General features: G+C 42.0%; 1 protein-coding gene across 4 annotated transcripts in view; it reads right to left on the bottom strand.

Moving 5' to 3' along the window:
* Positions 1 to 23,632, bottom strand: part of hspa12a (heat shock protein 12A) — a 172,835-nt gene that overhangs the window by 43,706 nt on the left and 105,497 nt on the right. For all 4 annotated transcript variants that reach the window (XM_061963892.1, XM_061963908.1, XM_061963901.1 and 1 more), the window contains exon 6: positions 21,136 to 21,252. In XM_061963892.1, coding sequence (XP_061819876.1) covers positions 21,136 to 21,252 — 117 coding nt within the window. The remainder of the gene's footprint in view (positions 1 to 21,135; positions 21,253 to 23,632) is intronic.

A 23,632-nucleotide genomic window follows, 5' to 3' on the forward strand; every position in this document is an offset into this window, starting at 1 on the left:
TGTTTTGTTTTGTTTGTTACATATTTGTTGCATTTTGCTTTATTGTAAAAAATCAGTGTTGAGATGGTTCTCTAGAAAAGTAGAGGAGAGACATTCATGTTCCTCCAGCACCCCCCGCGACCCCAAAAGTGACAAGCGGTAGAAAATGGATGGATGGATAGTTGGCATTAGATGGGTCTTAACTGCGCTAATATTTGGCATCAATCCAAGCAGCTGTGTGCGTGGATCTACATATCTACTTGTGCACAACAGAGGAGCTGGTTAATTTATGAAAGTAGTGTGTTTAAGAGAATGGCAACGTGTTGGCTGAGTGACGTCAGTGAGTGAGTGGGCGAGTAAAGAGCGAGAGAGAGGTAGCGCTGCACTATGCAGTAGAAGAATGAAAGGGTCTGGTTGTGTCCTGCAAAACTAATAATAAAGCAGATCACTATTTAAAGTTATTGTGCAGATCTGAATGCTTGTTATTTAAATGTTTACCAAAGTTTGAAGAAAAGGTGGTAATACAAATCGCCACATTTGGCGAGTCGTGTTTTAAAGTAATACTTGAAGTGCGGCACTTCCTTGTCAGCTTTATCGTTAGTTTTGAAGCCCAAATACCTCCATATTGCACATCACGCACCCTCTTTATTAACCAGTAGAATGGTCGTTTTTTGACATTTTTCCTCTCCAAGATGTTATTGCTTGTATGCACTTTGTGTGTGAGTTTTGACACACTCACCATCATGCGCCTCGACTGTGTAGTCACCACTACAGATGAAAGAACGGTACCGGTAATTTTCAAAGGCAGTATAGTACCGATTTCAATCAATTAGTATCGCGGTACTTTATTAGTACCAGTATACCGTACAACCCTTGTCTATGTATGTATGCATATATACTATATATATATATATATATATATATATATATATATATATATATATATATATGTGTGTGTGTATATATATATATACAGTATATATGTGTGTGTGTATATATATATATATATATATATATATACATATGTATATAAATATGTGTGTACAGAAGATGTATATACATATGAATATGTGTATATATATACACACACATATACACATATATACTGTATATACACACACACACACACACACACACACACGTATATATATATATATGTGTGTGTGTGTGTGTATATACAGTATATATTGGTGTGTGTATATATATGTGTATATATATATATATATATATATATATATATATACACATTAATATGTATATACATATACTGTATACACATATTTATATACATATGTATATACAAATATTCATATACATGTTTATATATATATATACACACACATACACACACACACACACACACACACACATACATACATATATATATTAGGGCTGCAACAACTAATCGATTAAATCGATTAAAATCGATTATCAAAATAGTTGGCGATTAATTTAGTCATCGATTCGTTGGAACTATGCTATGCGCATGCGCGGAGGCTTTTTTTTTAAATTAATTTATTTTTTTTGTTATTTTTTTGTTTTATAAACATGCAACATTTACAAACAGCTGAGAAACAATAATCAAAATAAGTACAAAAACAGTACAAAACAGCGCCAGGGCGGCCCTGAGGCTACGTCTCATGAGGTGGAGGTAAGCTAGCCAATGATGTGTCATGTGCAGCTCACGTGACGACGTCGTCTCCTTTGCGGAAACATTCAAAAAATGGCGCAGGGAAACAGTATGGATAGTTTAGCGGAGAAACATCTTGAGGTTATTGCTTCAATGGAGAAAAGTGTACGACTTAAGTCGTCAAAAGTGTGGGAACACTTCACTTTAAAGACTTCAAAGAAGACCGTTTCCTGCAAAATGGTACGGAAGTACAACATTGCTTCAGGAGCACCTGAAAAGGAAACATGTTGGAGCCATGGATGAAGGGAACTCACAGTACGTAACTTTTTAAGTCCATATTGGCAACAAGCATTCATGAGTTCAGCTTTTTTGTGAGTAACGTTAACGTTATGCCTTTGTTGCAACGCGGGGCTGATAATGTGTCCCCGGCACATTTGACTCACTTTTGAGAGAGAAAACGCACGGTTACCAATTTCGAAATAAACGTAACAGACAGAAATATCTCAGGTTGGTTTCATAAAGGATCAATGATACGATAAAGCATACTTGCCAACCCTCCCGGATTTTTCGGGAGACTCCCGAAATTCAGCGCCTCTCCCGAAAACCTCCCGGGACAAATTTTCTCCCGAAAATCTCCCGAAATTCAGGCGGAGCTGGAAGCCACGCCCCCTCCAGCTCCATGCGGACCTGAGTGACGTGACAACAGCCAGTATTCACGTCCGCTTTCCCACGATATAAACAGCGTGCCTGCCCAAACACGTTATAACTGTAGAATGATCGAGGGCGAATTCTTGGTTTCTTATGTGGGTTTATTGTTAGGCAGTTTCATTAACGTCCTCCCAGCGCGGTAACAACACACAACAACAGCAGTCATGTTTTATTCTACCGTAAAGCAGTTCGTCTGCCGTAAACATGTTGTAATATATTGAGTTGGAGGCAATAACCAGGCGAGGTGATGAAGTACGTCTCTTTACTGTAGACTTCAGAACAGACTCACACACTTGACGTCAAGTGCGCAACACCACGTAAATCGTTGGCCAACCAAAAAGTAACCCCAGTACGCTAACATTCACCAGGAGATGGCAACAGACAAAAATAGATCACTATTACATTCCTCCCCTTTTAGAAATGTAGAAGTTACTCAAAATAAATAAACAACCCAACCAAAAAATGCAGCAGCTCAATTAAAAAACTGTACTTAAGCCACATTCTTTTTTTTTTTTTTTTAGTACTGAACTCTTAACCCTCATTTGTAAACAATAACATGCTTATTATACAAACAGTATTTGTACACCTTTAACACAGATTTTTATACAGTCTTCAGAGATTCAGTTTTTTTGGTGGTACTCGAAACCTTTCTAGGTACCTGCGAAAGGGTGTTCAGCATGGTTAGAAAAACAGTGACAGAGAATAGAACAAGGATGGACAATTCAACCTTTAACTCAACAATGAGTAGATGAGTGTTATGTGTGTGTATATGTGTAAATAAATGAACACTGAAATTCAAGTATTTCTTTTATTTATATATATATATATATATATATATATATATATATATATATACTTATATAAGTGCAGCGACCACCCTTGTCACTTACAGTAATGCCTTAAAAAAATGACGGCAAGAACATGCCATATATATACATATGTAATATATATACAGTATAAATATACATATATACTGTACATACTAGGGTTGTACGGTATACCGGTGCTAATTAAGTTCTGCGGCACTAATGAATCATAAACGGTACTGTACTGCCTTTAAAAAATACCGGCTCCCTCTTTTTTTTTTTGCTCAGCAAGAGGTGCTTTAAAATATGGCTAGCTAGCGGTTAACGTCCATCGGCAGTCGGCGGTGTAGGGATGTAACGATAAATGGTATAATGATAAACCGCGGTAAAATTCCTGACGGTTAGTAATACCGTTTAAATTTTTAATTACCGAAAAAACGTCATTTATTATTGCATTTTAGGCAACACTGCTTACTTCCTGGAAAACGAGTCAAGCGGCGCCGGCACATGCACACTAACGTCATTTGGCCGAGTGCTTTGTTTAATTTCCTTTCGCTTCATTTCCATTAAATTAGCTGTTAGTAGGCATGTTACCCTACTCTTACACTCCTACAACGCAGCTCTCCCACAACCTGGGGTTAGCTGTACCCGTTTGATTAGCCACAGTAATTATTGGTATACGAACAAATATAACCTATGCTTACTCAGTGGCCTATTGGTTAGAGTGTCCGCCCTGAGATCGGTAGGTTGTGAGTTCAAACCCCGGCCAAGTCATACCAAAGACTATAAAAATGGGACCCATTACCTCCCTGCTTGGCACTCAGCATCAAGGGTTGGAATTGGGGTTTAAATCACCAAAAATGATTCCCGGGCACGGCACTGCTGCTGCCCACTGCTCCCCTCACCTCCCAGGGGGTGAACAAGGGGATGGGTCAAATGCAGAGGACAAATTTCACCACACTTAGTGTGTGTGTGTGACAATCATTGGTACTTTAACTTTAACTTCCATCCATCCATCCATCCATTTTCTACCGCTTATTCCCTTCGGGGTTGCGGGGGGCGCTGGAGCCCATCTCAGCTATAATCGGGCGGAAGGCGGGGTACACCCTGGACAAGTCGCCATCTCATCACAGAGCCAAAACAGATAGCTTTAACTTAACTATTAGATGTTGACAGGTGTGGACAATATTGGAGACAGACGCATTTGTCCAACGCTGAAAGTATACCACTTGTTTATTAGACTTCATCTTCATTAGCCAAACTGCTTTGTGTTTTATATAGATAACAAAAAGTATACACCGTGTTTTTACATGTGGATTTGTTCAATTCACAAAGTCACTTTGAAAACCATTCATGTGACATAGTACTTTGTTAATGTTTTATTGTGTATAGTTAATTCATATACAACATATTTCTGCTCAAACTCTTAACAGATCTGTCCCAATACAGCATTTACATGTACATAAATGTGCATAACTTAAACAAATACTTCTCTCTAAAATACATATTAAAATATGAACATAGAAATAAAGGTATCATGTAACGTGAAAAGGGTGACATGATACTATTAATGAACATAGACAAATATTTGCATTTAAATATATGGATAACGTTTAGACATTACATTCGCACCCCAACCCAACAATGTTATACCTAATATAATGAATAATCCTGATTAATAATCGTGATTTTATTATAGATTAAAAATAATCTTCATTAGTTTAGCCATAATTGTGCAGCACTATGTGTAAGACTACATCTCATATATGATGAACATACAATTTTTATCTAAATGGACAAAAAGTGCAGTTATGTCTTATGGCAATTAGGTGCCATCTTGCAAAATTCTTACATTTGTTTTTATTTGTTTATCTCGTATGTCCCTAAAATGCCATCTTGCACAATTTCCACATTTATTTGTACTTAATTATGTTATTTTGTTTCTGCCATATTAGATTGTTTAATGCTTGTGTTGTTTTCAAATGCACATTAAATTTTTACTTGAGGTACAAGTATAGTGTTCTTATCTACAGTAATGCTTCTTCAAAGGAAATCATTTTGAATGTGTTTGTGTTTTTTTCAATAAAACTTGGTTAAAAGATTTCAGTAGAGGTACTTTTTGAAAATTTTGAGCACATTTAAAAATACCGCAATAATAATGATAATCATGATAAATTTGGTCCGAATAACCATGATAACAAATTTTCATACCGTGACATCCCTACGGCAGTATTTTAGCTACTTCTAAATCACTAATCCTCGTCTCCATGGCAACAAATAAAGTAGGTTTCTTACAAGTATCATCCCTGCAGGACGAGGAATACACACCGTAGGAGGATACAATTGCTGACCGCTAACAGGTCAACTCCTCAATGTAAAAAAACAAAAAAAACTTATGTGGATATGGATAGTCCATTCATTTTCTACCGCTTGTCCCGTTCGGGGTCGTGTCAGTGCCTATTTCGTTCTCAATATTCTGATACGCTCCTTTAATACTAATTCAAGTTGCGAGCAGCATTGAACGGGCTCTCGCCCCCCTTGCACCGCATAGTTCCAATTGTTAGCCGGCATGCATGACACATGCGGCCATGTCCAAGATCTGAACTTGTCGGGCTGAGTTATTAACATTTTGTGTTGTGTGGAGAGCCATCAGATCAAAGTTTGCCCCACATCCTGCCATGAGTGTGTTTGCAATTTTTGCAATTCATCATCACCCATCAGTTTAGTATTTGTCTTTGATCACCTAAAGTGCAGAAATGACAGTTAGATTGAAAATGGCATGGGGCAGTTTTCGCCGCCAGGTTCCGCCCACTATGAATACGTATGTACAAGTACTTACCCATCGGGCAGTACAGGGTGTCATCATCATCATCATTTCTACCAGTTAGGTTCAAGATCTGAGTTTGTGGAGCTGAATTTTTAACGTTTCGTATAAAATGGCCAAAAGCCATCGGGGCAATGTTTGGTGCCATACCCTGCCCATATCTTATGGCATAGGCAAAATTTGTTTAGCAATATATTATCACCTCTATGTGTTGTATCTGTAATTTTAACCGTGACCGATTTGGCCCAAGTCCCTAGGAGGAGTTATTTAAAGTACGACACCTTTTTTACGCCAAAAACAGGCCAAAAAACATTGCAGCCAAGTTTGGCGCAATGCCACTTACACATCTTATGGCGTAGAAAAAATGTGTTTGCATTTTATCGCCAATATGTGTAGTATCTGTCATTTAATCAATGTCCGTAGGAGGAGTTTGTTAAAGTACAATCCCTTTTTTTTGCCGAAAAATGGCAGACAGAAACCAAGATGGGCGACTTCCTGTTTGTTTTCAGGTATGGGTTCCTAAACTTTTATGTGTGTCCCGTCATGATAAATGTTTTCGCGGCTGCAAAATATGGGCACCTTACATTCATGTTATGGGCCTCAAAAAGGTGTCCAAGCGTATGGAAGAAAAAACCCAGCAACTTCAATAGGGCCCTGGTGGTGCTCTGCATCGACCCTGCGGGGCTCCTACCCCTTTGGGACCCCACTACCATAAGTAGAATGCAGAATAACCATAATTAGTATTCGTGATTTCCATCCATCCATCCTTTTTTCTACCGCTTGTTCCACTCCGGGTTTCAATAGTGATATAAATAATTGTGATTATTTTGGCCACAATCATGCTGGCCTACTTCATCCCTGCCTTCACATTGCTGATAACAGCTAAAAAGCCCTCCTCTTCCTTCCTGTGTCTACTCCCAGAAAATCAAACACATTCCCCTCCTTTGTGTGTCTCTTTAACAAAACACACGCACACACACAGCATGTCATCAGGACAAAAGGATGACATCACCGTGGAAACAGGCAGGGGCAGTGTAACGCATTGGCCAATCAGAATCCTAAAAAACACAAAGCACGCAAAAGAGAACTTCCAGATGAATTGCAGTGCAACCAATTAGAGAAGACTGTAAAACACGTTCTCACCATTAGCCAAACTTGAAACGTAATGTGCAACATTTCATTCGTCTGTTGAGCTTGCATGTGACAAACACCACATTAACAACGGAAAAGGCGATCGGTCCCCTGTTACATTCTGTGTTCTGATGTTTCTTGGTTACATTGGTTTCATTTGTACTTCCATAATAATAATAATAATATTGTAAAAAGAGAAATAGGAGACTAGTTACAGGCAGAACAATATATTGAAACTAGATTTTTCACGATACCAGAATTTCAGTGATTGATACAGACAACTATGAATTTCTACAACAATACAAAAAAACGGAACCCTTGTACTTAACAATTCACTACTCTATTTAAGTGTTTCAAAATGTTAAGTATTTATTATTGTTCTTTATATCATTTAAATATGGTGGTAGTGTGTAATGTGATTTGTAGTGAAATAGGCAAAAACATGCTATAATATACATTTAAAAAACATACTTTTAAAATAATCTGTCCTGTCCAGTCACTCAGGCAAATCACATTGTTGATGTAAATGTCTATATCTGCTGTACAGATTTACTTTAGAAAATAGAGTGGGATATGTATTTTGTTGCTTAACGTCAATGAACATTGATGTACTAAAATTGACACAATACCAATAAAATAACAATATTGATGAATAACAATATTTACATGTATCATCACAATTACGATTGCTTTAAATACAACAATACATAACTGTGATGAATAATTAGATTACAAAATGAAGGAAAGAAAGACTGGGGAAAAATAGTTGGAGATTATATTATCATTTTACATTGTTATGGTATGAATAGATTATGTTTTATGTGATGTGGGTATTTGCATGAGTGTAATTGAATATGTTTCAGCTTCCAAGAATTGTGTACAGATCCTTGCAACATGGGTCCCGGGTGAATGGCACAACAATGGGCCTCAGGATCTTGTCGCGGTACCTCTGTGCATTCAAAATGCCATCAATAAAATGTACTTGTGTTGTTGAACACCATAACTTACGCCTGCCCATACCATAACCCCACCTCCACCATGGGCCCCTCGATACACAACGTTGACATCAGCAATCTGCTCTTCCAAACGACACCACACACGCTGTCTGCCATCTGCCCTGAACAGTGAAAACCGGGATTCATCCATTAGGAGGACACCTCTCCAACATGCCAGACGCCATCGAATGTGAGCATTTTCCCACTCAAGTCGGTTACAACGACAAACTGCAGTCAGGTCAAGACCCCGATGAAGACAACGAGCATACAGATGAGATACCCTGAGATGGTTTCTCACAGTTTGTGCAGAAATGTTTTGGTCATGCAAACTAATTGTTGCAGCAGCTGTCCGGGTGGCTGGTCTCAGACAATGATTGAGGTGCACCTGCTGGATGCGGAGGTCCTGGGCTGGTGTGGTTACACTTGGTCTGCGGTTGTGAGGCCGATTGGATGTACTGCCAAATTCTCAGAAACTATGTTTCTGGGTGTTGTTGATAAATGGCTTTTACTTAGCAAAGTAGTTTTAACTTGCACTTAGAGATGTAGCGACAAACTGTAGTTACTGACAGTGGTTTTCTGAAGTGTTCCTGAGCCCATGTGGTGATATCCTTTACAAACTGATGTTGGTTGTTGATGCAGATCGAAGGTCACGGAATCGAAGGTCACGGGCACGGGCATTCAATGTTGGTTTTCGACCTTGCTGCTTACGTGCAGTGATTTCTCCAGATTCTCTGAACCTTTTGATGATATTACGGACAGTGGTTCGTGAAATTCTTAAATTCTTTGCAATAGCTTGTTGAGAAATATTGTTCTTAAGCTGTTCGACAATTTGCTCACGCATTTGTTCACAAAGTGGTGACCCTTGCCTCATCCTTGTTTGTGAATGACTGAGCATTTCATGGAAGCTGCTTTTATACCCAATCAGGGCACCGACCTGTTCCCATTCGCATGTTCACCTGTGGGATGTTCCAAATAAGTGTCTGATGAGCATTCCTCAACTTTCTCAGTCTTTTTTGCCACTTGTGCCAGCTTTTTTGAAACATGTTGCAGGTATCAAATTCCAAATGAGCTAATATTTGCAAAAATAACGAAGTTTATCAATTGGAACGTTGAGTATCTTGTCTTTGCAGTGTATTCAATTGAATATAGGTTGAAAAGGATTTGCAAATCACTGTATTCTGTTTGTATTTACAATTTACATAACGTGCCAACTTCACTGGTTTTGGGTTTTGTATGTATGTGTGTATTAGGGTTGTTAACGATAAACGGATGCCACCAGATATCCAGTTTGAGAAGTGGCCGGTTTGGCTACGCCGGTTACAGCCCCCTCAATCGATAAGGTTCAGTTTTGAATCTTTAGGTTAATCGAGTGTAGACACATAAAGCGGTTATCATGCCCAATATTGAATTTTTTGAAGGCATGTAGCATTAATGTTTTCACATTCGCAAGCTTATAGTATTAGTATTTTAGTATTATCATTTGGTATTTTAGCCTAACGAGCTGGCTAACGTTACAAACTAACGTGTAACTAATGCAGAAATTGTAGAATTTTCTCTGCTCCAACCTGAGCGAGTCAGCATCTGAAATGCCTCACTCTGAGGGGCTACATTCATACTCCCTACCCCTTATGCCCACTACGCCTACATACAAAGATTTATTGGGACACACTACCTTCACGGGAATGCGCAAAATGTAAATAGGGATAAAAAAGTAGGGCAAGGGGGTGTATTGGCCCTTAGCCTCTCATCGGAGTAGTTTTCATCAGTTCATGCACATAGACTTAGTTTGGACAGATCTCGTCTGAGCGCTTGGTGCCAAGGTCCTAACAGAATGCTTATGTTATTTTGTGGTGTAAAACATGTGTCCATCAACAAATGTTAACCATAGAATCGAAATGTTCCTACACCATATTGAATGTTATTTAATCGTTTATACACTAAAGCAAATCGCATTAAAAAGTTTTGTTTTATAAATAATTTTGAATCGCATCGTAACCCATGTATCGACATGCGAATCAAATTGTTTCAAAAAAAAGATTTACATCTCTAGTGCATACCGGTATGCGTGTATGTATGTGTTTAGGGATGTCACGGTCTGGACATTTTTATCACGGTTATTGTGACCAAAATTATCACGGTTATCATTATCGCGGTATTTTTAAATGTGCTCAACATTTTCAAAAATTACTTAAACTGAAATCTTTTAACCAAGTTTTATTTAAAAAAACACAAACACATTCAAAATGATTCCCTTTGTAGAAGAAACATTATTGTAGATAAGAACACTGTTTCATGGACCTCAAGTAAAAATTTAAAGTGAATATGAAAGCAACACAATCATCATAAACAGGTAATATGGCAGAAAAAAACAACAACAAATAAATCAAATAAATGTGAAAATTTTGCAAAAAAGCACTGTATAGAGATAAAAAAAAATAAAAACAAATCTAAGACTTTTGCAAGGGGGCACCTGATGGTCATAAGACGTAATTTCACTTTTTATCCATATTGTCACGGCGCAGACTCGAACCTGCGTTTCCTCGGCAGCTGGAGCTGCCGGCACCTCCACTGGCAGCGCGCTCAGACACGCCCCTGCTCGCGCTGAGCGCAGCACGCCCACGCAGCAACAAGCCTGCAGACAATCACTAATCAGCACACCTGGACCTGATGAGAGAGAGCGGCATAAAGACCAGCGGACCCGAGGAATCTTTGCCAGAATGTTGCTCATCTTCCCAGTAAGTTAGTTTAGTCTTTATTTGAAGGGACAATGCACAGAAACATTAATCTTAAAGACAGATATGTTCTGTACCAGATTATAGCTAAATAACTCATTTCCATCTGCAGTCCCTGGCTACATCACGTCTGGTATTCCCTCCTCTGTGCTTTGCTCGCCTTCTCTTTGCTCTCTCCGTGTCTCCTGCAATGACTTCCCTGTCATCTGTGATTGTGTTTTGCCTCTCAACATCCATCCGAATTCCTGACTGTCTTCCTCGATCCTCGACCCCTGCTCGGACACGGACTACGCTGCCTCGCTCCTACCCTTGACCCCTTGCCTGTTTACGGACTGCCTCTTCGCCTTGCCCCCCGCCCCCTTGATTCGACGAAGGATACATCCAACACTCATAGACAACAACCCCTGGTAACATTTACACTATTAGTTATACACATAGCCTACACCCATTCACTTAGGGTAGCATACACACGCCACGTAATCATCAAAGGTTTTAATAAACCTTGTAAACCACAGTTCTGCCTTGGTTGTCGCCTCCTTCCCTTCTGTGTACACAACGGTACGTTCTGGCCACGACATGTCGGAACCAGGCGACAATGGCAAGCCCCAGTCCCGGCCGTCCAGAATTTCTGACCTGGCTATCCTTAGCTCCGTCGTGAGCGAACATCCGGTTAGTTTTTCTGCCCTTGAGGACAACCTGGAGAGAGCATTTTCCCGACTGCATACTAGGCTGGACAGCCTATGCCGGGGTCCAGTCCTGGACCCGTGGCACCCCCACATGCTTCTCAAGTCCGGGGACCCAAACACAGCAGTCTGGAACGGGAACCCAGGATTGCCAGCCCTAGACTCTTTGAGGGAGACTTTCAACTGTGCAGGGGTTTTCTGGTACAGTGTGACCTCATTTTTCGTCACCAGCCCTCCCGCTATTCCACCGATGGAGCCAAGATTGCCTTCATTTTTGCTTCGCTTTCCGGACCGGCACTCAAGTGGGCTACTGCCGCCGTCGACAGGACCGTGGGTCTCAACTCCCAACATTTCAGATTCAAACCACAGGTCCATCACTCGACTGGCAAACACAATAGTCCAAGATATCACTCACCCACTACACCAATACATCATCCCACTACCATCAGGGCACAGGTACAGAACCATCAAATTCCGGAGGGACCGCCTCAGGAAAAGCCTGATCCCTGCAGCTATTGCCGCCCTTAACAGCAGGCCCGGCCGACCTGTCTGACAAGCCCATAAATGTGTTTGTCATGTATGATGTATTTTTGTTATTTTTGATTTGTGATATGTAATGTCTATTGTTTAAATGTACGGCAGTGAAAATGAATTTCCCTACGGGGACCAATAAATCTATTTAATCTAAAAAAAACCTCAGACTACTCTGTGTTCTGTGCTGAGTTTCGGGCCGTCTTCGACCACCCCAAGGATTGGGTGGACGCGGCCGGACGTCTGCACTCCATCACGTAGGGCTCACGCTCTGTGGCAGCCTACACCCTGGAATTCCGGACCCTGGTGGCGTAGAGCGGTTGGGATGTCCGGGCGCTCCAAAACGCTTTCCATCGCGGCCTCTCTGAGGAGATTAAGGACGGTCTGCTGAGAGACAGACCCACTTCCTGCAGGGGCCTCATCGAATTGGCCCTCCAATTTGACCTAAGACTTTCTGAGCGTGCAACAAAGCGAGCCCAGGGAGCCGCCTCTAGGAGTCAACCTCTGCCCACTTTCAAGGCAGAGGCTGAACCATACCGTTCCCCTACTACCACAATGGCAACCCCTGAGCCCATGCAGTTGGGGAGGACACGGTTGCCCATAGAGGAAAGGGAGAGGAGGTACAGGCAGCGCCTCTGCCTCTACTGGGGTCTTGCCGGACATGTCCGGTATAATTGTCCGGGGAGACCAAAAGATCAGGCTCACCAGCAGAGGGGATCCTGGTGAGCCATACCTTATTTCCCCTTAAGGAAGAAAACCCCGACATCCTGCTACCCGCTACTCTGGCCTGCGACAAGAGGAGCATACAAGTGGAGGCATTTTTGGACTACGAGTTCGCCCGGCAGATGGGCATTCCCTGATCTCCCTGGACAAGACACTTCCTGCACAAGCCCTGGATGGACGTCCGTTGGGCCCCATCAAGTACAGCACGGATTCCCTTTCCATGACCATTTCCGGGAACCACAGAGAGACCATCAGCCTATGGGTGCTGGAAGCTCCAGTAGCCCCACTTGTCCTTGGGAGATCTTGGCTTCGTCACCACGACCCCCATATCTCCTGGACTTCGGGCAGGATCCGGGCTTGGAGCACACCCTGCATGGCCAACTGTCTCAGGTGAGCGTCTCCTTCGGTCCATCGCTCTACTACCACGACTCCCCAGACCGATCTATTCCTGGTTCCTGCTTGCTACCATGACTTAGCCGAGGTCTTCAGCAAGGTACGTGCACAGGGACTACCCCCTCATAGACCCTACGACTGTGCCATTGAGCTACTCCCTGACGCTACCCTGCCTTCCATCCGCCCTTAAGTGAAGTTAAGTGAATTATATTTATATAGCGCTTTTTCTCTAGTGACTCAAAGCGCTTTTACATGGTGAAACCCAATATCTAAGTTACATTTAAACCAGTGTGGGTGGCACTGGGAGCAGGTGGGTAAAGTGTCTTTCCCAAGGACACAACGGCAGTGACTAGGATGGCGGAAGCGGGGATCGAACCAGGAACACTCAAGTTGCTGGCACGGCCACTCTACCAACCGAGCTATACCGCCCCTTTACAATTTGTCACTTCTGGAGAAGGAGGCAATGAAGAACTACATCACGGAGGGCTTTGCCTCGGGCATCATTACCCCGTCCAGGTCTCCAGTGGCGGCAGGATTCTTTTTCGTGGGCAGGAAGGACGGGTCCCTTCGTCCCTGCATTGATTACTGTCACCTAAACAACATCACCATCAAGAACAAGTACCCTCTTCCGCTACTCAACTCTTTTGAGCCCTTGGCACCTGCTACCATCTTAACAAAATTGGATCTCCGTAATGCCTATCACCTGGTACGGATCAGAGAGGGAGACGAGTGGAAGATGGCCTTCAACACCCATATGGGGCATTACGAGTACCGGGTAATGCCTTTTGGACTTACCAACGCACCTGCAGTATTTCAAACACTTGTCAACGACATCCTCCGGGACATGCTGGACAAATTCATGGTGGTATACCTTGACGAAATTCTGATTTTCTCTTGTAACCTCTCCGACCACCAGCAACATGTCCGGCGTGTCCTGCAACGTCTCCTGGAAAATCGCCTATTCGTGAAGGCAGAGAAGTGCAGCTTCCACTCCTCTTCAGTGGAGTTCCTGGGGTTTGTGGTCGAGAAGAGCCCCATAAGACCCGACCCGAAGAAGGTGGAGGCCGTGGTAGAGTGGCCTCAACCGACTACCAGGACGGAATTTCGAAGATTCCTCGGCTTCGCCGGCTTCTACCGACGATTCATTCGGGACTTCAGTAGGGTTGCTGCACCGCTCCATTCCCTCACTTCACATAACGTGCCATTTGTTTGGACTCTTTTGGCTAGGAAGGCCTTCGAGGACTTAAAGGAGCACTTCGTTTCTGCCCCCGTCCTCGTCCACCCCGACTTAGACAGTGCTTTCCTGGCGGAGGTGGACGCCTCAGACTCTAGGATTGGGGCGATCCTCTCACAACGGTCTAAGAATGACAATTTGATTCACCCTGTTGCCTTTTTCTCTAGGCATAGGGAATAGGGAATTATTGGCGGTCCACGAGGCCCGGCTGAAAGGACCTAGACACCAGTTCCAGATCCTGACCGACCACAGCAACCTTCTGCACATCCGATCTGCCAAGAGACTCAACAACCGCCAGGCAAGGTGGCAGCAGTTTTTCTACCGCTTCAATTACGTGCTCTCTTTCAGGCCAGGTTCTAAGAACGCTAAGGCTGACGCACTATCCCAATTGTTCGTGAAAGAACCCACCTGTCCGTCAGTGGCGGAACCCATCCTTCCTCCCACTCGCATCGTGGGGATGGTGTCGTGGAAAGTGGAGGACCTGGTCAAATCTGCGCTGCGCTTCAATCCAGGACCGGGAGGTGGACCACCCAACACGCTTTTTGTTCATCGGGAGCTATACCCAGGTTACTGGATTGGGGGCTTGTTCTCTTGCCATCCAGGCTTTCAACGATCCCTATCCCTGCTGCGAAGACATTTTTGGTGGCCATCCATGGCCAAGGACACTCGTGAGTTCATCGCTGCTTGTTCTACTTGTGCCCATAGTAAGACGTCACAAAGGCCTCCTTGCTGGTCTCCATTCCCGCCCGTCCTTGGTCACACATCACCCTGGATTTCGTCACGGGATTCCCAGCCTCCAGAGGTAACACCACCATCTTAATGATTGTTGACCGCTTCTCCAAAGCAGCCCACTTCTTTCCGCTGCGCAAGTTACCTTCTGCCTCAGAGACTTCTGATCTCCTTACGCTGCACGTCGTCAAGCAACATGGTATCCCGATGAACATCGTCTGACCGAGGCCCTCTGTTTACGTCACAAATATGCAAGGGAATTGGGGCCTCGGTCAGCCTCACATCAGGATACCATCCCCAGAGCAACGGGCAGGCTGAGAGGGCGAATCAAAGCTTGGAGACCATGCTCCGCTGCGTCGCCAGTCGTGAAACCACGTCCTGGAGCAAGTTTCTGCCTTGGGTGGTGTTTTCCTATAACTCATTGAAGAGCTCCGCTACTGGTACATCTCCATTTGAGTGCTCATTGGGTTATCAACCCCCCTTGTTTCCCCAACAGGAACTGAAAATCGCTGTGCCCTCGACCAGGGCTCATATTAGGCGGTGTCAGAGGGTGTGGAGAGCCGCTCGTGCGGCCTTGGAGAGGGCATCCGAGAAGATGTGCCACAACGCCAACTGTCATCGCATTCTAGCCCCGTCCTATCGGCCAGGACAACAAGTGATGTTACTCACTAAGGACCTCAGCCTCCAGGTACCATCAAGAAAATTGGCACCACGTTACGATGGTCCTTTCTCCATCATGTCTATCATAAATCGACTGGGAGGGGATATAGACCAGAAGACAGATCTTGGGTACCAGGCTCCTATCTTGCTGATCCCTCACTTCTCGAGGATTTCTACCGTGCCAATCCTGATGCTCCCCGGCGCTCGTCGGGGGCCTCGCAAAAGGGGGGGTACTGTCACGGCGCAGACTCGAACCTGCGTTTCCTCGGCAGCCGGAGCTAACGGCACCTCAGCTGGCAGTGCACTCAGACACGCCCCTGCTCGCGCTGAGCGCAGCAAGCCCACGCATCAACAAGCCAGTAGACAATCACTAATCAGCGCACCTGGACCTGATGAGAGAGAGCGGCATAAAGACCAGCGGACCCGAGGAACCTTTGCCAGAATGTCGCTCATCTTCCCAGTAAGCATCACGCCTGGCATTCCCTCCCATGTGCTTTGCTCGCCTTCTTTTTGCTCTCTCCCTGTCTCCCTTGTTCATGTCCCTTGTGTCTCCCGCAGTGACTTCCCTGTCATCCGTGATCGTGTTTTGCCTCTCGACATCCATCCGGATTCCTGACTGCCTTCCTCGATCCTCGACCCCTGCTTGGACACGAACTACGCTGCCTCGCTCCTACCCTCGACCCCTTGCCTGTTTACGGACTGCCTCTTCGCCTTGCCCCCCCCCCTTGATTCGACGAAGGATACATCCAACACTCACAGACAACAACCCCTGGTAAAATTTACACTATTAATTATACACATAGCCTACACCCATTCACTTAGGGTAGCATACACACGCCACGTAATCATCAAGGGTTTTAATAAACCTTGTAAACCGCAGTTCTGTCTTTGTTGTCGCCTCCTTCCCTTCTCTGTACACAACACATATAAATAAAAATAGTGTTCATAGTTTTGTTGGCCAACAAAAATAAACAGGAGTGATACCGCTCACATCGAATACAGAATCTTCACAGCCTGCGGTCAATTCAATGACAAAACATTATAGCTAATATTGATGTTATTTTAACACTGATGCAGTTTGCAGTTAAATAAAGGAGGAGTGAGCATCCCTGTAAACAAACTAAAGACTTTGGCCCAATCCCAATACACCCTCTCACTCACTACCACTAGCCCTTACTCACTACCACTAGCCTTCACCCACTACCACTACAGCCTCGAAATTAATTAAAATGGCGTAGAGCTTTTGGGACGGCGTGGCGCAGTGGGAGAGTGGCCGTGCGCAACCCAAGGGTCCCTGGTTCAAGCCCCACCTAGTACCAACCTCGTCATGTCCGTTGTGTCCTGAGCAAGACACTTCACCCTTGCTCCTGATGGGTGCTGGTAGCGCCTTGCATGGCAGCTCCCTCCATCAGTGTGTGAATGTGTGTGTGAATGGGTAAATGTGGAAGTAGTGTCAAAGCGCTTTGAGTACCTTGAAGGTAGAAAAGCGCTATACAAGTATAACCCATTTATCATTTATTTATTTAATATTCCCCTAGAAATTGGGACACCACGTGCTACATCATTTCATAGTTTAACTATGTAGGCACGTAAGTGACTACATAGTTACGTTTGCACATACGTCCCACCTACAGTTGTAACGACACCATTATTTTGGTACTGGTAATTAAAAATGTAAACGGTATTACTAACCTTCCTGAATTTTACCGCGTTTTATCATTATACCATTTACCGTTACATCCCTAGTATGTATGTATGTATGTATGTATGAATGTACTGTATATTTGTAACAAATCTTTGTGATTTTATTCATTATAAGTATCAACATCGCAGCCTTTTCTCATTACGTTATGCCTTTTTGCTTTATTTTTACATTTTTGCTGGGGTTTTTTCTACAATATGCTTTAAAAATAAAGCTGCAGGTAATGGGCTCCTAGCCGCACTTTGATTTCCAGGTGAAATTATTAAAGCAGTGGTGTTCAAAGTGTCGACAAACTACAGAAGAGTGTCTCTTAACTGTGTTTTCTCAGCACTTAAGGGAGTGATAAAGGTTGTTTTGTGCAATTCTGGAGGTTTTTCTTCATGCTATGACAATGCACACTCCCTAGGCTTGTGGTGGCGTATCACTGCTCTCAATCGCATGGCGACGACTTTCATGACCGCACTTATTTGAAAAGCAAATAAATGCATGACACAATATGCACCAATCTTTCACTTTTAATATGTACCTATACTCACTAAATAAATCCACAAAGAAGCTAAAGTACATCATAGATAATTTTTGTTGTGTCTTATTCTCTGGCAAACCTGGCGCATTGGTGTGTTGTGGAACAGATTTACGCCACACCTACACTTATGCTACACTGCCACACTTCCATTACAATGTGTTTATGAGTGAGGGCAGAGCAGAAGTGGCAAATTCGGATTTGTGACAAGCGTCTACAAATGAATAAATATATTGAAATACTGGATCATTTTTTTAAGACGGCAGGCGTTCTTCTTGAATTGACACGGCTTGTCGAGGAAAAAGTGTTGTAGAGTATTCGGTATTGACAATACTGCAAAACACGTTTTCACATGCAGCATTATCAGTATTGGCTTAAAAAAAAAGAAGAATGCGCATCTCTAAAATGTACATTTATTTTCTAGTGCATTGGAGTAAATGAAGATGTTCTTCTGTTAATCTACTCTGCGCTCTTTTCGACTCCTGCAGTCTTATTTGAAGCAGAGCACACACTAATGGTTAGGAGCTAATGGTTAGGAGGGAGCATCTTAAAACACGCCAGTCAGTCAAAGAGGCAGTTACACTGATTTAGAGTTGTGATAGTTTGACTAGCAACAAACTCACAAAAGAAAAGGAAAAGGTGACTATTTTTTAAGGCCCTTTGAATCGATGGCGGATGCTTTTCTTTGCCATGAGTTGGGCCTCGGGCTGGGCGATATGGCCTTTTTTTAATATCTCAATGTTTTTAGGCCATATCGCGATACACGATATATATCGCAATATTTTGCCTTAGCCTTGAATGAACACTTGATGCATATAATCACAGCAGTATGATGATTCTATGTGTCTACATTAAAACATTCTTGTTCATACTGCATTAATATATGCTCATTTTAAACTTTCATGCAGAGAGGGAAATCACAACTAAGTCAATTTACCAAAACTGTATTTATTAAACAGTTATTTAGCAGTGGCACAAACATTCATGTAATTTCAAAACAGAACGTGCAAGATTGTCAGAGACATTTTAAAACAAGCTATTATTGCACTTTTGTGCATGATGTCTTCAAGATGACAAATCAAAACAACACTAAATTAAAGTGCACTTTTTGTACAAAATGCCACTACAATAGTTTAAAACAAATAAAGTGCACTTTTGTGCATGATGTCACAAAAGATATTTCAATAACTGTCAAATAAAAATTAGCTGCATAATAGGAAATCAAATTGTGTACGTCCTTCGCTATGTGGTAGGTTCCGGCGGACGTTATCTCCTTATGTGTTTTTTTTTTTTTTTTCATACGGTGTTGATGTGGAAATGGTTGCCTCTGCTTTTTGTTGGTGTGGCACCGAACGGAGATGTTGACGTGCGGAGTAAGCACTGTTCATTCTCGAGCGGGTGACTTTTCAAATGATGCTACATATTAGCAGTAATGCTACTTTTTATAGCAACGCTTTCGACCCACACTTGAAAAATTACGGTTGTCTGTTCGAGATATTCAAACTTGAAGCCAAAACAACTGCCAGACAATGGACCACCTGCTGTTTTTTGGGGGAATTAATTATTCCTTCATTTGTTTCCAGATTCGCACCTTCTTTCTCTCGTATTACCACTAGCATCACAGCTAACGTTACCCATGCTGCTACCTCTTTGCTGCGCGAAGGCGTATACGTATGTGACGTATGTCGTGACAGTATGTGACGTGTGTAAGAAGGTGCACTTGAGAGAAGGAGACACAGGAAAGAGCGAGGAGAGCCTGTAGTGTAATGCCAGCAGCTAAAAGCAACTGCGTGAGAACGTATACTCGAATATCACGATAAGTCATTTTCTATATCGCACAGAGACAAACCCACGATATATCGCGTATATCGATTTATCGCCCAGCCCTAGTTGGGCCCCGTGATGGTCAAGTTGATACTATTTAATTTGTTTTATAATCTCCTGAGAACTAGCAGCCTCTCCAGTGAATATTTATTTTTGGTCTATTTCTTTTGCCAGAGTTACACATTTCAGAAAAAAATGCCCTGTCATGCAAAATACAAGTGTCCACTGCAGAGGACGCATACTGTAGTACTGTATCTCAACATACATTACAGAACACATTATTGAAGGATATTATTCATACAGAAAAGGTGTCTACATTGGTCAATTATTAAATAAACGATGTACTGTGGTAACAAAACAACTTTACCATAAGAAATAATATCCAATTAGTCTGTTTCAAACAACAAAAATATGAACACAAAACAATTATAAGGATTGATCATTTTACATGCAGAAAATTATGTGAAACACGATACATGAATTGTATAAATGACCCAACATTACTTTTACTTTATTGAACAGTCTTGTTGGTGAAGACCGTGATGAGTGGAGAATGGGGGTGGGGGTAGGGCACAGGCAGATCACGTTTGTACTTTGCTACGGGTTATTTTTTTTAATTCAATAGTGTTTGTCACCTTCTTTATCAAAGTGTTGACACTCACAATTTTCTTTTGCAGTCGTACTCAATGAAAAAAGTACAGCGACTGAATGCAATTCTTTGTTTATACAATGCATTCCACGGAATGATTTGCGGGCAAACAGACTTTTGTTGCACGTGATATTTGGAGATACAATAACCAAGAACATATACGATGGGGAAAAACTAGGCAAAGATATTCATTGGGGACGGCGTGGCGCAGTTGGGAGAGTGGCCGTGCCAGCAACCTGAGGGTTCCTGGTTCAATCCCCACCTTCTACCAACCTCGTCATGTCCGTTGTGTCCTTGAGCAAGACACTTCACCCTTGCTCCTGATGAGTCGTGGCTAGGGTCTTGCCTGGCAGCTCCTGCCATCAGTGTGTGAATGTGTGTGTGAATGGGTGAATGTGGAAATAGTGTCAAAGTGCTTTGAGTACCTTGAAGGCAGAAAAGCGTTATACAAGTATAACCCATTTGCCATTTACCATTGAAAAACAAATCATATTAAAAGCAAAGCTAATTTTAAAATCTTTATATAACGATTATTTTAGAAAAATTGGGAAATGTAACTGTGGTGAAGCGATTGAGGTACAGTTGGCTCACTTGCGGAAATGCATGTATGCTTGTGTTTGTCTCAGTGTTTGTTAGCCCAATTACATGCGCACATATACACTCATGCAACCAGCTTCACCTTATAAGCAGCTTCCCTCATGAATTGTTTTGCAGGCATTTTCCAGATGGCAGGAACAGTGATCACCCATCTAACATCATTGTTGTCAAACTCGCAACCAGTCTGATCACTCAGCTCCTGCAGAAAGAGAATCAGACACACTTGTCAGAAAAGTTTACTGAAGCTACAGGTTGTGTGTTTGGATATGGTAAAACCATGAACAAGGTAGGTGTAACGGTACGTGTATTTGTATTGAACCGTTTCGATACGGGGGTTTCGGTTCGGTTCGGAGTTGTACCGAACGAGTACACATACTAGCAGCGACCGGGCTAGGACAACATGTAAAAGCCAGAGCTGGAAGACCCTCCTACCTCGTTAAGACCTCCTGTTTGGGAACACTTTGGCTCCGCGATACAACAATGGAGGACGGCGGTTTGCCGACATTGTTCAGCAGCTGCTTCTGACAACACGTCAAACATGTGTTGCACCTTTCCTGCTTCCGGCTCCCAGACCGTAGTCGAGGAACGCAGGGGAGACACTCCTCCAGGGCCGATGTATTCTCGGGGGCAACACCCTTCACCCTACCCGACAGTGGATCTCCACAGCTCCAGACTCCAGGGTAAATGACGAGTCCGGCGATTAGTTGCAAATCGTGGCTTAATTGAGGTCTTGCACACAGCCAATCCAACAAAACACTAGCCACTCCCCGCACTCAAGCTACCGCTCCCTCACCTCGCTCTCCCACACACTCACCTCACATGCTGTCACATATTAAGGGGCCACACACGCACACATACGCTACTCTCATAACACATGCTAACCCATTTGAAGCGTCACCACCGCATTCAAGCAGCCTCTCCTCAGCGAGTCAGGCAGGGCTAAAGCAATAACAAATGTTTTTATAGCAGCAGATACAAGTCCATATTGCATTAAAAACTAGATTTTGACCCACTTCTATGGTGGAAGAACAATGAGCCCATATATCCTCTTACTGCCAAGTTAGCCAGGCTGGGGGGGGGAAGTTAATCTGAAACTTAAAACTGTTTAATGTTGCACTTTTTATTATTAGAAGAAAAGTTTTGTAATTTTATTTAATCTGAGCAACAACTTGAGGCAGTTTAATGTTTATTAACGTGGACCCCGACTTAAACAAGTTGAAAAACTTATTGGGGTGTTACCATTTAGTGGTGAATTGTACGGAATATGTATTATACGGTGCAATCTACTAATACAAGTCTCAATCAATCAATTAAAAAAAACACTTTATATGTAGAAAGGTTTTGTTAAGAAACCATTCTGAGCCTTATCTTATTTAGTTTTTATTTTATATATGTTGACCACCTTAACCCTGGCTATGGACCCTGTGTGTATATGTATGTTATGCGATTGTTTACAAATTTGGTAAATAAATAACCAAAAATGTATATTATGTTGTTTTCTTACTGTACCAAAAATGAAACGAACCGTGACCTCTAAACCGAGGTATGTACCGAACCGAAATTTTTGTGTACCGTTACACCCCCTAATATACACAAATACATATATATACACATATAAATGGTCATGGTCAAAAGTTTGCATACACTTGTGAAGGACATAATGAGTTTCCAATAATTTCTACAACTCTTATTTGTCGAAAAAAAACATTCATGAAGTTTGGTTATTTTATGAATTTATTATGGGTCTACTGAAAATGTGACTTAATCTGCTGGGTCAAAAGTATACATATAGCAATGTTAATATTTGGTTACATGTACTCTCTGTAAAGCACCAGTTCCATTGGCAGCAAAACAGGCCCAGAGCATAATAGTACCACCACCATGCTTGACGGTAGGTGTGGTGTTCCTGGGATTAAAGGCCTCACCTTTTCTCCTCCAAACATATTGCTGGGTATTGTGGCCAAACAGTTAAATCTTTGTTTCATCTGACCACAGAACTTTCTTCCAGAAGGTCTTATCTTTGTCCATGTGATGTCAAATGAAACAAAAAGTTAGCTGTTTGGCCACAATACCCAGCAATATGTATATATATATATATATATATATATATATATATATATATATATATATATATATATATATATATATGTGTGTGTGTATATATATATATATATATATATATATATATATATATATACATATACACACACATATATATACACACACATTATATATATATATATATACATATATATATGTGTATATATATATATATACATATATATATATGTGTATATATATATATATATATATACATATATATATATATATATACATACATACGTGTATATATATATATATATATATATATATATATATATACATACATACGTGTGTATATATATATATATATATATATATATATATACATACATACGTGTATATATATATATATATATATATATATATATATATATATATATATATATATACATATATATATTTATATATATATATATATCAGTGACGTGCGGTGAGGTTGATGGCTGGTGAGGCACTGACTTCATCACAGTCAGATT

The sequence above is a fragment of the Nerophis lumbriciformis genome, linkage group LG02, assembly GCF_033978685.3.
Source record: "Nerophis lumbriciformis linkage group LG02, RoL_Nlum_v2.1, whole genome shotgun sequence".
In the NCBI taxonomy this organism is placed as follows: domain Eukaryota; kingdom Metazoa; phylum Chordata; class Actinopteri; order Syngnathiformes; family Syngnathidae; genus Nerophis; species Nerophis lumbriciformis.